Source organism: Manacus candei, unplaced genomic scaffold (genome assembly GCF_025592945.1).
Source record: "Manacus candei isolate 608988 ecotype Guabito, Panama unplaced genomic scaffold, ASM2559294v1 h1tg000007l, whole genome shotgun sequence".
In the NCBI taxonomy this organism is placed as follows: domain Eukaryota; kingdom Metazoa; phylum Chordata; class Aves; order Passeriformes; family Pipridae; genus Manacus; species Manacus candei.
The window spans coordinates 6115043-6129648 of record NW_026138055.1 but is presented as its reverse complement, the minus strand read 5'-3'; the positions used below and the strand labels follow the sequence as shown (position 1 = coordinate 6129648).

General features: G+C 39.8%; 1 protein-coding gene across 4 annotated transcripts in view; it reads right to left on the bottom strand.

The window, feature by feature from the left end:
* Positions 1–232: 232 nt before the first annotated feature.
* TFAP2D (transcription factor AP-2 delta) overlaps positions 233–14606 on the bottom strand; it is a 46869-nt gene continuing 32495 nt past the window's right edge. For all 4 annotated transcript variants that reach the window (XM_051812700.1, XM_051812718.1, XM_051812691.1 and 1 more), the window contains 2 exons: positions 14373–14486; positions 233–484 (listed from right to left, as the gene is read on the bottom strand). In XM_051812700.1, coding sequence (XP_051668660.1) covers positions 265–484; positions 14373–14486 — 334 coding nt within the window. In that variant the 3' untranslated portion in view covers positions 233–264. The remainder of the gene's footprint in view (positions 485–14372; positions 14487–14606) is intronic.

Below are 14606 nucleotides of genomic sequence, written 5' to 3'. Positions count from 1 at the left end.
TACTGTACACTGCTGTTCTTAGGGTTGAATACTTTCCTCTCTCACGCTCTCTTTCTCTCTGTTTTAATCTTTCTCTTTTTTTTATTTTCTTTTTTTGATTTTTTTCCTTTTTTTCTTTTCTTTCCCCTCCCCACCCCCCTTTTTTTTTTTTTTTTTCTTTTTTTGGGATTTGGTCCACTGGAGATAAATTGCCCTCAATGATATATATATTTAAAAAAAATATCAGCAGCAAGACTCTCTCGAAATAGATTCTGTTTGATGTAGCTAGTCTGTCTTTTCTGTTTTGCCCTCTTTCACAGCAGCCTCTGAAGTTTTCCGCAGGGGGGCTTTCTCCGAGTTGGCGTGTCCTTGGCCGGATTCCGCCGCTCCTCCGTTTTTGTGCGATGTGTGCTTTTCCAAGTAGTTCAGCATTTCACTGAGAACAGTTTGGAAAGTGCTTAGGGCAGCACATATTGCAGGAGTTCCAAAACCATGAGTGATCAAACTGCAAATGGGAAGGAGACAGAGGAAACAAAAAAAAAAAAAAGAAAAAGAAATACACACACGCACATAAATATCAATGCGCTCATCGAGGAGTTTACAGTACACTCATTTTGCTACAGTGAAATTCAAGATTTGCTCCCTAAACTATTTATTACCTGTGGGAAAAACAGAAAAGAAAGGAGTAGAGCCAAACAGCAGACTGCATACAGCTTCAAAGGTGGGTTTTGGAAGGAGCCTCAGTTCTGAAACACCGTGAGACAGACCCTCGGCTGCTGCAGACTGACACTGGGTTGTTGACTTCAGAGGAGCCAAGAGAGGATCCGTGCCCTTGGCTCTTCAACATTGATAATTTTCCAGTCCCAGAAAGTCTGGCTCCCCCTTTCTCACGTAAATAAAAGGAGTTCTGTGTGATTAATTCACAGTTCTAGATCAAACTTTGTTGACTTGATGATCTTGGAGGTGCTTTCCAATTTTTATGATTCTATAGCTCTTGAACATGACCTGACCATACATGAACTGAATCTGTACCAGGAAATTCAGCAGTGCCAAGGATACAATCTCCAACCCTCAGCACAACTGGCATGGTTTGGTCATACCCATGCTGTTAAGCTCCTGGAGTATCCAACAGAGTGAAATCTGAACTACCTCTTGGGAGTAGACCCTGACCCAAGGAATGACCAGAAAATGTGTCACACAGGGTTAGTTTAGCCAGGTTGAATTTATGGACCATCCTAACTGACTAATAGCAAAAATAACCCAGTTCCAACAATGCTGCCCTGGTAGTGTTGAACTTAGTGGTATAGATTTATCCTGTTGCACCTTTCATTGAAATAAGGGGTTTTTTTTTTCAAGATAACACTGAGTTTTTATCATTGTTGTTCCTGCACTGCAAAGTAGCTGAATTTCATTGGTGTTCTTCATTAACAGTTACTGAAATGAAGTGTTAATGCAGTTGCCAGGCAGAGCTATTGTAGGCTAATCTCATTTCAGTTTACAGAAGGATTTCAGTGCACACATGTGTATCTGCAGTGGAGATGTTTTGGGTATTCAGCCTGGCTTCCACCTGCATATCCAGAAGTGTTCAAGTTTCCCACATATCCTGTCTCTTGGATACCGTCTCTGTGAGGATCACAGAATCACAGTTAAACCCATCCAGCTCCACCCCCTGCCATGGGCAGGGACACCTTCCACTAGCCCAGGTTGCTCCAAGCCCTGTCCAACCTGGCCTTGAACACTTCCAGGGATGGGGTAGCTGCAGCTTCTCTGGGAAACCTGTACCAGGGTCTCACCACCCTCATAGGGAAGAATTTCTTCCCAATATCCCATCTAACCCTGCACTCTGGCAGTGTGAAGACATTCCCCCTTGTACTGTCACTCCAGGTCCTTGTCCAAAGTCCCTCTCCAGCTCTCATGGAGCCCTTTTAAGTACTGGAAGGGGCTCTAGGGTCTCCTTGGAGCCTTCTCTTCTCTTCTGAATAACCCAACTCTCTCAGCCTTTCCTCACAGCAGAGCTGCTCCATCCCTCTAATCATCTTTGTGGACTCCTCTGAACTTGCTCCAACAGGGTGATGTCTTTCGTGTGTTGGGGACCCCAGAGCTGGATGCAGCACTGCAGGATGTCTCACCTACCTCAGGATATCAGAAATTGCACTAGAGACCAGTTTTTAGGCAACTGAATTCAATCCCATTTGCCTAAATATTATGTGTACAGTAAGGACCAGAGAAACTCAAGTTTTATTGCACATCTTACTATGGGCAACCAAGCTATTCCCATTGTTATGATGCCTCATTTTGACAAATGGTAAGTGAAAAAAAAAATAAAACCCCTATCCAAATCCTCCAGACTTTAATTTAGAAACATAAATGTAAAATTATTTCAAAATTAGAAATTGCATTGAAGCTTTTAAAAGTGATTTCAGTTATTCTAATTCTGCTCAGGGAAGAAAGAAAGTAAGAGGAACAGAAGCTGATTTTTGAGTTTGTGGACAGTTTTGAGAAATCAATACTTTATATTGGTTTGTGTGAGAGGAAAAAAAAAATCCGCATCACAGTGATTCTTACAAAAAAACCCAACTATTTCCTATCCCATGCTAATTAAGACTTTTCCTTATAGTCTCTCTGGGTGTCTCGGGCACCACACCAGCAAACCCCGATTTAATGTAGGGTTTAATTTAATTTAATTCATGTGTGGGCCAGAAATAGGAACATTTCACTTCAGTGACAACCTGTCTCCTCTGCTCTTTGGATTTTCAATCTTTCCAGCACTTTTAGAAAAAAGTGCAAAAGTGAGGACCAAGGGGAAAGAGGTTTTACAGGACATGGACAACTGCCAGGATGCTGGAAGTATTTTAGGGTGATCTGTCTGCTAGACATGGGAAACCTGTTTGCTAGGAAAGCTGGTATCCTGGGGAAGACACCAAAGATATGTGAATCCTAACCAAAATGAGTGCTCAGTTTGGAAATATCTCCCCATTTCAGATTGGGAGTGGCACAGCCTTTTATAAAAGGTCTCTAAAAGGCTATTAACAAATAACTTGCATTTAGAATATTTATCCATCAGTCTCCAGGCACTTTTCAAAGCAGGAATTTATGTTTATCCCCAGTTATTAACGAGAGGAAAATGATGATTAAATATTTACAAGGAGTATTTTGCAGACATCAATTAATAATACCAAATGAAGTTTGGACTTGAAGCCTGGACTTGTAGCAATATCTGGATCTGAGCATAGCATAAAAAAGAGGTAAACATACCTCAGTTTAATTTTATTTTCTTTTTAGAAATGCCTGGCACACCAGAAAAATCAAAATCATCATCACCATTGTAAGTCATGCTTTTGATAGTAGTAAAAACTAGACTAGAAGTAAAATACAAATAAGAGTATTTTAAAAGCTTTCAAGTCACTTTAAGAGTCAGCTGAATTCAAGATTTTGTGTTGCATTTTATCATCTTTTCTAATCTTCCTAAATCTAGAGAAATGAAAACGTGATGGAGCTTACAAGATTTTTACACTTCTTGTGTGATCTTCTGGGTCTTAATTTGGGGAACTGACTACACCGAGACATATAAAAAAATATTTATAATCTTGCATGCAAAAGAAATTAGTTTATTTATTTTAGAAGTAGGTAGTATCCGAAATATTTTGTTTCCAGTAGATACAAATCATATAATCACAGAAACCCTTAGGTTGGAAAAGACCTCTAAGATCATCAGTTCCAACCATGAACCCAGCACTAAACCACCAAGTGCCAAACCACCACTAAACCACGTCCCTCAGCAACATATCTACATATTTTTGAACACTTTGAGGGATGGTGATTTTACCACTTCCCTGGGCAGCCTTTTCCAATGACTGATCACCCTTTCAGTGAAGAAATTTTTCCAAATATCCAATCTACACCTCTCCTGGCACCACTTGAGGTTGTTTCCTCTTATCCCTTGTTATCTGGGAGAAAAGATTAACACCTATCTGGCTACAACCTCCTTCCAGGGAGATGTAGAGATCAACAAGGTAAAGTAAATAGTAAGTTTATCAAAGGATAAAGTTGAAAAGAAACTTTCCGGTCTTCCATCATTAATTCTTTCAATTTGTGAACAAAAGTAATAATACTGTGTTTATTTGATAGCAGAGTAAAATGGGAATACTACCTTGAAAACTTACAGAGATTGCTTCAGAAATGATCTGTAGGGGTCAGAACAAACTTTAATGTTCTGAAATGCTGAACAAGACTGTGGAAAATACCAGAATAGGACAAAAATTTAAGGTATGTAAGTTTAGGTACCAACTTGTAGGTATTTACATCAATGGTGCCTAAACTCCCATTACCAGCAAAGGAGACTTAAGGTAGTTTCTTATCTATAAGAATCTACAGTGATTTGAGATGTCCCATGACATCTGAAACATCTGCACAGATTTGCTAAATAGGATATAGGACTGAAATCCACCTTGCTTTTAGGTGTTTTGACACCGGGAGGTCACCCCTGTGCATCTCACATTGTTCATGCAACTGAACTGAGCCCTGGGGCTTCACTCAGTACAGCCAGAGAAATCTGGAGAATGATTTAGCACGTTAAGTGGATGTGCCTCCTTCAGGATGAGCTGCACCATCCTTCTGGCTGCACTGAGGACTCCGTCAAGCTGAATAAAAGTGTGAGTCGGGTGATATTTGAGATGCTCTGTGGTAAAGAGATATCTATGTCAGGTGAACAGGTAATAATGCAGAGGGTTTATAGGAGAACAGCACCCTTTTAAAGCAGCAGTGGACTGAGGGAATACCTGATAGCTTCTAAAAAGGCTCAGCTGTATCTTGCCCTAGATCTTCACTAACTACGTGGGAAGTTTAGACTTCCAGCTTACACAGAAACACTTAGATATGGCTCCTTTATCCTGAGCAGAATCTGAAACTTGTGGTTTGAAAACTAGTGCTCATAGAAAAAAAGGATTTTACGGGATGAGTAAGGGGTCCATCCTCTTTCCAGTTTAGCCTCTTAATTACCAGTGATCATTATATATGGCAGCTCTTACCAATATAACATTGTATTTCTTATTAAAAAGCCAACTCTTTTTTAGTGAAATGATGCTGTAGAGTCTCATGGCAACTCTACTTTCAGTTCCTGATGAGTATATGCTTCTCCACAGATGGGGATATGCAGAGCCTATTAATTTTCCCATGGAGCTTATTAAGAGAAACCATTCTATAGAAAATTTCTGACCACCCCTTCTTGCCAAGCTCCTGTGAGGGTGTATTTTATTAGCTTCACTTTAGGTAATGAGCATAAAAAGGCCGAGAGATATTATCTTCTACTTTATCTTACATTTCTATCAGTAATTCCCCTTGCTCTAATTTTGGTGGACTTTATTTCTCTGCAAGTTAAAGTCTTTGAAAAATCTAAGAAAGTTGTTTAATTTCCCTTTGCTGATGAAAGTAAGTTTCAAGTTGGGGAGAAAATCTGATTTTACATTTAAATCAGACATGACAGACGGAAGAGTAATGGCAAAGCATTCAAATGTGTTTCCTGAAAGTCAAATTTAGCTGCCTGACTTTCCAGGCTAATTGAACTCACGCTGAAATTGGTTCATTTTTGGTGTGCTTCACACCTATGAAAGGAGTTACTTTCATTATAATAATTTCTTTTGGGTTTATAAGTCTAAAATTAAACATGGTGGTTTCATAATGGAGTCTTCTGGGCATTCTCAGCTTTGTAGTGCATCCCATTACAGCTCCTATAAACCAACTTTATTGCTCTAAAAGGCAAGGCTGAAATTTCTGAGTCTGGTACTGGAGAGCTGCAGGAAGAAGGCAATGAGTATCAGGCCAACATATTATGAATCCTGATGCTTAAGGACATCCAGACCTGCAATTCTGCCCAGTGCTATGATGCAATTATGTCTGCTCATGTTTTAATGATGGCCTTACTTAAAAGTGAAAAGATCCAAGTGTGCCTGAAGGCTTGGAGTCTCGTTTGGCAACTACCTCAAGGACTCCTCCACACCCCAGGCTGCTGAAGCTCCGACAGGCAGCAGAAGAAACAGCTTCCCTCTCAGTGGGGGGGGTAAGGGCCATCTGCACTGAATGTTTACACCCTCATTTAAAATAAATAAGAGCTTTAAAACAATGATAATGAAGACAAAGCAAGCTTGAACTTATTGGTCAGACTTTCTCAGAACTTCGAATGTGGAAACTGCTTAGTGATTATCCAAATTCAACAATTCACAGCAGATGACAGACAGTAAGGTCTGATAAGACCTTTGACGGCTGTAAAGGAAATTGTAAAATATTTGTATCTCTTCCCTAATACAAGTAACATTTTGAAGATAGAGTTGAATATATTGACTTTGAGGTGCTTCTGTTGATTTCAAGATCCGTCCTGTGAAAGTTGTCCAGAGAATTAAATTGTGATAACTCTCCTTCAGAAGGTCACTAGGCCTAACTTACACTGATATTCAAAGTAAAGTTGGAATGTGGCCAGTATATATTACAGGAATAAGTAGTTTATAGATCAGAGTGGCAAACAGCACATACAGAAGTTGCCTTCAAAGTAGGCCCTCATCTTTTTTTTTCTATTCATACTCAAACAAGTGTATTAACACTTGTCCTCCTAAGCAGATGGACCTCCTTCTACCATGTGTAAAGTAACAGAGAAAGTAAGAAGGGAGTGCTAGAGCTGATGTGCCCTATTTCCAAATTTCCGTGTATTTTTGACCTTGGGACTGATTTTCCACACTAGAAGGACTGTGTAGGGAACATCTGAAACATCCAAGACATATCTGAAACATCCAGTATTCTGGAGTGTTTCTGAGCTGTAGACCAAAGATTCCTTATTTCGGTAAATGTGAGAGTTCCTTAAATGTTTTAAGAAATATGAACTGCTGGATTGAAAAACAAATCAAGGACATCTTGATGAAAGTATATTTGTTTCTTTTCCCATGATTATGGAACTTATTTGTTAATTTGTTAATGAAGTGGATAAAGAAAACAGATTTTCGTCTGTTTTCTTGACTCCATAAATTGTGGCTTTAATAGTACCATAAAACTCATGATAAAAATCATAAGCAATATTAGAAATTCACACCCTTCCAAAAGGATTTTGTTCATGGGCAGAGTAGGAGAAGGTGATTGAGACCTCGCTATGGAAATATCAAAAAGGGAATCCCTTGGAAAGGGAGTGAGGGAAAAATCCCAGAGGAAGGTACTCTAATACTTGTGGTAAATAAAGAGACAAAGAAAAGAAATAAAATAAAATTAAACAAAAAAAAAAAAAAAAGAGAGAGAAAAGAGAAAGAATCAATTTGTTGTTTCCTGGTGCCTCAGCACTGGACACCAGCGTTTTGCCTCAGCTAAATCCAAAACCTGTTCGAGAGAGCTCCTAAATCAGGGAACTCTAGAGGGCACCAGAGGTGTTTCACCACAAACTCCACTGTGCATCGGGCTTCTTCCAGTCCGTGCCTCCCAACAGAAGGCTGCTGCTAATCGAGACGACTGGAATTATGACAGCAGCTGCTCTACCTCCTGATAAGCAAAGAAGCGTAAAAAAAAGCGAGAACATTTATAAATATATAAAAGGGGGTGAGAACATCTTTAAAGGCAGGTAAGGCTTCGGGCTTGGCTCCTTGTTACAATTTAAAAAACACATTGAGCTTCAAACCCCATTTCATTGGTCCCTTCTTCCCTTCAGAAGGAAGGATGTTCCTTTCTCGCTGCTCCCGAAGTCTGTGACTCCGGTTTCTTGTCTGTCACTTTCTGTGTCACCTCGTCGGTGTGATGCCAGGCTCTGGCAGGAGGCTGACAGCTCCAGGCTAAGAGACAAAACTCCTGTCTCAAACCGTTTCATGGAAAGGGTGTTTCATATCAGTTGGATATGAATCAGAACACAGAATAATCGGTGAGGATGCTGATTGCTTTCATTACCCAACTTTAGTATTCCGAACCTATTACTTTTTTTTTTGGTCTGTTTTTATAAGGTCTCTGCACTGAAAGAAATGTCACTTGCAAGAAAGTAGTTTTCCCTTTGCTGTTTTACTGTCTTTATCTTTTATACATAAAATAGAAGATCTGGGTGTGATTTTGTGTCTTGATGAAATGTAACCTTGAAGTTAAAGGATCAAATACAGCTTCAGTAATCGGTGGGTGTTCATTTTTCCCTATATGATGGATGGTATTAGTAGGATTTCTCAAATTTCCAAACACCCCAGATTCTTATAGACACAAGTGTCCCAAAAGCAGATGTAGAAGAAATGTCTATACCCAATTTTAGAAGTGAAGAAAGTGAGACTAAGACGATGATTAACGAGGTCAGGGAGTCTGTATGTACAAACCAAGACACAGACACAGATCTCTCGAGTATGATCTCAGCAAGTCTTCTCTTTGAAAGGTTTTTGTGTTATGCTTTTGGCTTTCCAGCATAGAACGTGGGTCACTTTTGGTGGGTTTTCTGGTAACTCTAGTTTACATGAGATTTTGGGGAACTAAAATAAATTCTACCAAAAATTTAAAAAAACCCTCTCAAATCATTTCTGATGCAAGGACAGGTTATGAAGGTAAAGACATGAAGACACATGTCAGTGTGACTTTCAGGTTCCTAGATGAATCTCAGATATAACAGTGGAATAGAAGAGAGAATGTACAAACTGAGGTATGGTTTGGTATTTTATCAATAGATTTAAGTGTGAAATGAATAAAGCAGGATCCTAGATGCAGAACTCCAGCTTTGGTTTGATGCAGAAGCCACTACATTACGATACTTAAAATACTACAATATGATATAACGATATTCAAGGGCTCATTCTCTGTCCAGCCTTAAACTTCCTTCTGCAAAGGGGAACAGCTTCAAGAGGAGGGTTGGAAAGTGAACACACAGGTTAATCCATGTAGCCAGAGATACCATGAGGTGTTTAAAGTTATCTATAGGGTTGGTAGATGTGATGCAGGACTCACAAAATACCCTCGGACTGAGGGAGTAGCAGATGAATGTGAGACAGGATGTCCTTTTACACCTAAAATGACCCTAGATCTCCAGATTCACCAATCAGGTGAGTCACCCTAAGGTTCTGAAACTGAAGCTAGGGAATGTCTTTAGTCACCTTTAGCTTCATTAGCAAAGTGAGAGCACACAAACTCTCCTGTAACTCACTCCACTTTGGAAGTAAATGGTGAGAAAAATAGGTACTTCTCATTAAAGCTATAGAAAATTTGGATTTCTTTTCTAATACTGATATGCTGACTTTGCTCTCTTCTATAACAAACTCATAAATGCCTTTACAGGCATTAGAGGACAGCCTTTAGAGGACAACAATGAGATGCTCATGTATCTGGATGAAAAGTCTCAGTACTTAGTAATAGAAATTAATTTTTCCAGGATTTTGTTTGCCCTGTGGCTTAGTCCTTATTCTGTCCTTGAAAACTAGGTATGGGATAACTCAGGTGGCGACTTTCAGGCCAGATACAACCCACAGGATTAATTTTGTTCAACGTGTTTCCAGACTGGATGGAAACCCAGTCTAGTGGAAGGTGTTCCTGTCCACAGCAGGGGGTTGGAACTAAATGATCTTTAAGGTCTCTTCCAATCCTTTCAGCTCACAGAAGAGCTGAAAGACAACTTGGGCAGCCCTAAAATGTATCACCTCTTCTTGAACACTTGTATAATGCTTAGAAATCTAAGCTGTCCCAACATTTAGCCCATGAGGTTTATGATCCAGCTCTGATAAGGCTGGAGTTCTGTAAATCTAAATTTATAGCACAGGTAAGGCACCTGACTGGGCTGTAATAAGGGCTGGTGCTTCCATGAATTCTCAAGTTACACATATATTAGTGACATTATATGCACCACTGTGCTCAGGAATAGTTTGAGACAGTGTTAGTCAGACCAGGCAAAAAACCCCAGAAATACTGCAAATAAAGAGCAGCACAGGTAGCAAATGCCTGTGCCCTGGCACTACTTCTATTTGCTAATATTAATATATTTGAGGTTATTTGAAGTTATCAATATAACTTCAACAGCACATTGATAACTGAAGTTATCAATATAACTTCTCTGCAGTAATATCCTCCAAAATATATTGAAGAGGGAGGAATGTTGAATGAAGCAAACATAATACAGCCCTGGCTCAGATAGTGCACAACAATTGCTGCTACAAATTTAAGGCTCTACAGAATTGTCTGCTCCTGATCAAACAATATTGGAAAATCATTCTTCATGGAGAATTGAGTTTTCTGAATTCAGGTTGGATGGACATCTCAGAGAGCAGCTACACAAACACTGTTGTACCAAGGGTGTAGAGAAGCCTCTTTTTTTTGCATAAAGTTGTGCAAAATTCAGCAGTTTTCAGGCTCACTGGCAGCTCCTTTGAAGATTTCCCGTTTTATGCTTTATGTGAACTTTGAGTTTGGAGTTTGAGCAAGCCCAGCACTTCTGATCCCTTCACGGGGACTATCCTGTACTTCAGGTTGGACACATGTTTACAGATCTTGATGAATTCGGACTCAGCAGAAAAACTTCAGAGGGAACTGTGGGCTTGAAGATTTAAAACAGAGGAAACAGGAAGAACTGCTTCAAACTGACCTGTGCCAGTCTGTGAACTCTGGTCTTAATAATTAACACTGAGTAAGTAACATCAGAAGCCAGTGGAGCACATAACTCCATGCTCAAAAGCTGTAGGGTAATTTATTCCAAAAGAAAACTCCATTTCACCCCAAGATAGTAGTGCTGGATCAGATTCCACTGTATGGATCAGATGTTATAGCTTTTCAAAAAGTCTTTCACTATCTTAGTACTTATTTTAATAATAGAGATTTGTGTGATTCCTCTGAATTTTTATGGTCATAAAAAAATCTCTTTTTCTTTCAGACATGATGTCATAGAAACATAAAATGGTATGGGCTGGAAGGGACCTTAGAGGCCATCTAGTTCCAATCCCCTGTCATGGACAGGGATATCTTCCACTAGACCAGGTTGCTCCAAGCCCCATCCAAACTTTGAGCACTTTTGATATGGCATAGGTATATACATAAAAGTAAAAAATACCAACTTATCTTCTTGTTTCTTTGCTGCCTTTGTTATGATTTACAAGGCAAAATTTCTGAACCTCTTCTTGTTGTATTAAATCTGAATGAACAGCAGGAAACCATATGAGCTTTCCTAAGATCAAAAATCAGCTCATATTTGATAGTGGTTCAAAAACATATTATTTTTATGCTAAAAACCTTCACAAAACCTTATCAGAGATTCTAGAGAAAGGTTTTGACTTATTCTTGCCAAATAAAATACTTTGGGGAAAAAAACAGTGTTCTAGAATAAAGATATAAATGAAGATGAAAAGTTCACTATTGAACAAGTATATAGATAGATAACATCTAACATATAGGTGCTATAAAACTTGTGATGACTGTATGGAGTCACTGCTTCAGACCTATGTCTCCTCTGCTATAGATCTATTTGTAGAGCACCAACAGCTCTTGGGCATTTTGGTCATAAATAACATTAATTTCAAATGTATAATCAGGAGCAGCCACTTATTAAGACAATCAAGCTTTCTCTGTGTGTTGGGGTACCAAGAATTTCTTCCACTTCTCTCATCCCCAACTGATCAGGTCCAATTTCCTGTGACACAGGTTGGTTCAGTTTGAGGGTCATTCCTCAGAGAAACACAGAGGTTTGTCACCAGTCAGTGTTGGAAACCTGGCACAGAAAATAGTTAATGCTCCTGGAAAACATGGTGAATCACATCCTCACACCTTCTCTGGCATTTAAAACAGACTTAAACGCCTTCTGTGATATTTGGAGCATCTCATGGATGCCCCATCCCTGGAATTGTTCGAGGCCCAGTTGGATGGGGTTTGGAGCAATCTGGTCTAGTGGAAGGTGTCCCTGCCCATGGTTCAGTTGGGGGTTGGAGCAAAATGAGCTTTAACGTCCCTTCCAACTCAAACCATTCTATGATTCTGTGGTTCTATGATACGCAATCTCAGGAAGACAAATTTTGGCAGAAGGGGTTGGGATGACCTAGGAGTGAAGATTGCTGGATTTAGGGGATAGGAATAATGATTTTTTTGCCTACACTATATTCAGCTGTTTACAGTATAAATGTCTAGTGTGGTTGGACAAGCTCCCACTCAGCTGGAGATCTAGACCAGACTGTTCAGTCAGTGGAGTTTAGAGAGAAATTTAAGCCACACTGATGTAGGTGTCTATGTTAGACCTGCTTAACCATAATGCAGATTTCCCAGGCTATACAGGCCTGAGATGCCCAGAGACCGTGGTGGAAGATACACAGCTGGCTGAAATGGAGGCACCTGCATGTAGGAGAGTAGACTTAGAGGTCTGGGTCAGGAGCTGATCTGACCTCAACATCTCTGCACTAGATGGAAAAGGAATATGGTCTGAGCTCAGTGTCTGGGCCTGTCAGCACTCATCATTCCACAAGCACAGTCAGAGAAGACTGATTTAAATCTAGGGAAGTGTCTGTGTAGGATCAAGACCTGTACTTATCCAGGTGCCCATCTTCAGTCCAACACTCAGTACCCACAGCACATTGAAAGAAAGGACTGAATGATCCAGGAGCTGCCTGCAGAAGCTTTGTACTCCTACCTACTGAAGTGCAGCAGAGAAAGAAGGATGGGAGCTGTACCAGTTGACAGCTTTAGTAGCTGAAGCATTCAGCACTTTATCCTGACTGCTATTTCTTTTTTAAACACAGGAATCCCTGGGGTTTAGCTACCTTATATCACATGTACTCTATGTGGATGTTACAGGGAATTATCTTTTTTTCCACAAGCTTAGGTAGCCCATTAAAATCCCTCTATGAGTATTCTGCATAAATAAGTGTAGTCAGGTGTTTTGGAGTGTGTATATATAAGGGAAAGTATAATACACCCAAGTGGTATGTGTGTGCCTGTGCATGAGAATAGGAGTGGGGTAGTCTAGGTGTGTTTGCATATGCATAGGATGCACAGATGTGTAAGAATAAACAGGCATGTGTGTATTTGTGGACCAGGAATTACCTTTGCCTCTCCCCACACCCCAACAGCTAGATGGAAGAAGTGGGATGGTGGGTATTTTGGATTCTATTCAAAGTCTGAGGGACTAAACATTAGTTTAAACATTAGTATGTGGCTGCTGGGTGCCTCATGCTCTATCAGAATCTTAATAACTAGCAGATGTTGGGATATTGGGACACAGAAGTTGTCTGCCCAGCCAGTGGAAAAAGAGTGGCTCAGCTGGCTGTGCCAGAGAACATACAACAGTCTTTATAGGACTATATAGGACTATAAAATCTGCTTGGTGTTACATTCTGTAAACAACACTCTGGAACAATCCTTTACGTGATGGTTTTTTCATATATCAGCTAATTAATGAAAAAAACCAAAAATCTGCAGCCTCATCTAGTTATGTATTCCCCTCTGTGGTCTGAGCAAAGACGGGAGCACCTCTAGGATGTTTCATCAAACTTATCTTTGATAAATATCTTAGATGACCCCTATTTCAAAGTGGCCCTCTGGAAGTTCCCACCTCACTCTTCACTGTATCTAACACATTGCCTAAAGCAAAAAAACAGGAAATTGCACTGCAACTCCTGGGCTAATAAATCTTTCTGATCCCAAAACATCTACACACTTTTATCCATAACTTGGATAACATTCTGATGAAATTTGGAGTTGGTGTGCATGTACCATGGGTTTTTGTCTTCATAAGAGCTTCTTAGGCTGTTTAAACCAGTACATTAAATATTTCTAGGGCACAGGCCCAGGAGCTGGGGCTAAATATAGTAGCAGTCTCTGGCTTTTTAGTCTGAGCCAGCTTTCATTCTCCCAGACTTTTCCAGGGTGTTGCTTAATAAATTAGTGAATTAGTGCAGTAAAACTATTTTAGTCAGTAATATACTTTGAGACCAGTCTGCTTCAGAAGCCAAAGGGTTAACAGTATGATCATGGTAAGATGATGTCAAATGGTGTCAGTGGTATAGAAGAGGTTCTGGAACTATTTAGTTAATTGTGAAGGATGCAGTCTGTTCCTCCTTTTATTTCTACCTTGATTAATTTATATTGGCTCTAAACTTGAGTTCCTACACTTCTGGACCATCCACTTGTGACCTGTGACTTGGGTCACACTCAGAGCAAGACAACTTTCTGGACAGATGAAGGTACTTGGCCAGTAGATGTAGAAAATTACTCTACCCAGACTGTGGTCCTAGAAGCAGGTTGAATGCAGTGAGCTTGAAAACTACATTGCTGGGCAAACCTGTACTTTTTATAGGCACAGATAGCAGGGATTATGGATGTTAATTGTTTATTTGGATGTCTTTTAAGCAAGGGAACAAACACTATCAAAATATTACATGCAGTCTTTATCAAAATTATGGAATTTAGTTAATTTAGTTCCTCTTTCAAAATCATACCTGAAATGTGTTAAATGTCTCTGGATGTCGAGGTCTAATATTGGAGTCGGTCTGGAGGATCCGAGGGGTGATCTGTCTTGACTTAGAAGGTCTTGGAATTCTTTACATATTTGTCTATGTGGAAAAATAGAAATCCTTAAATAAGACAGGTGTAATCCTTTCCTCAGAGCTGATTCCCATAACATTGTCACCTTATCCTGAGTGATCTCATTCATAACAGAATTCCTTGGCAGA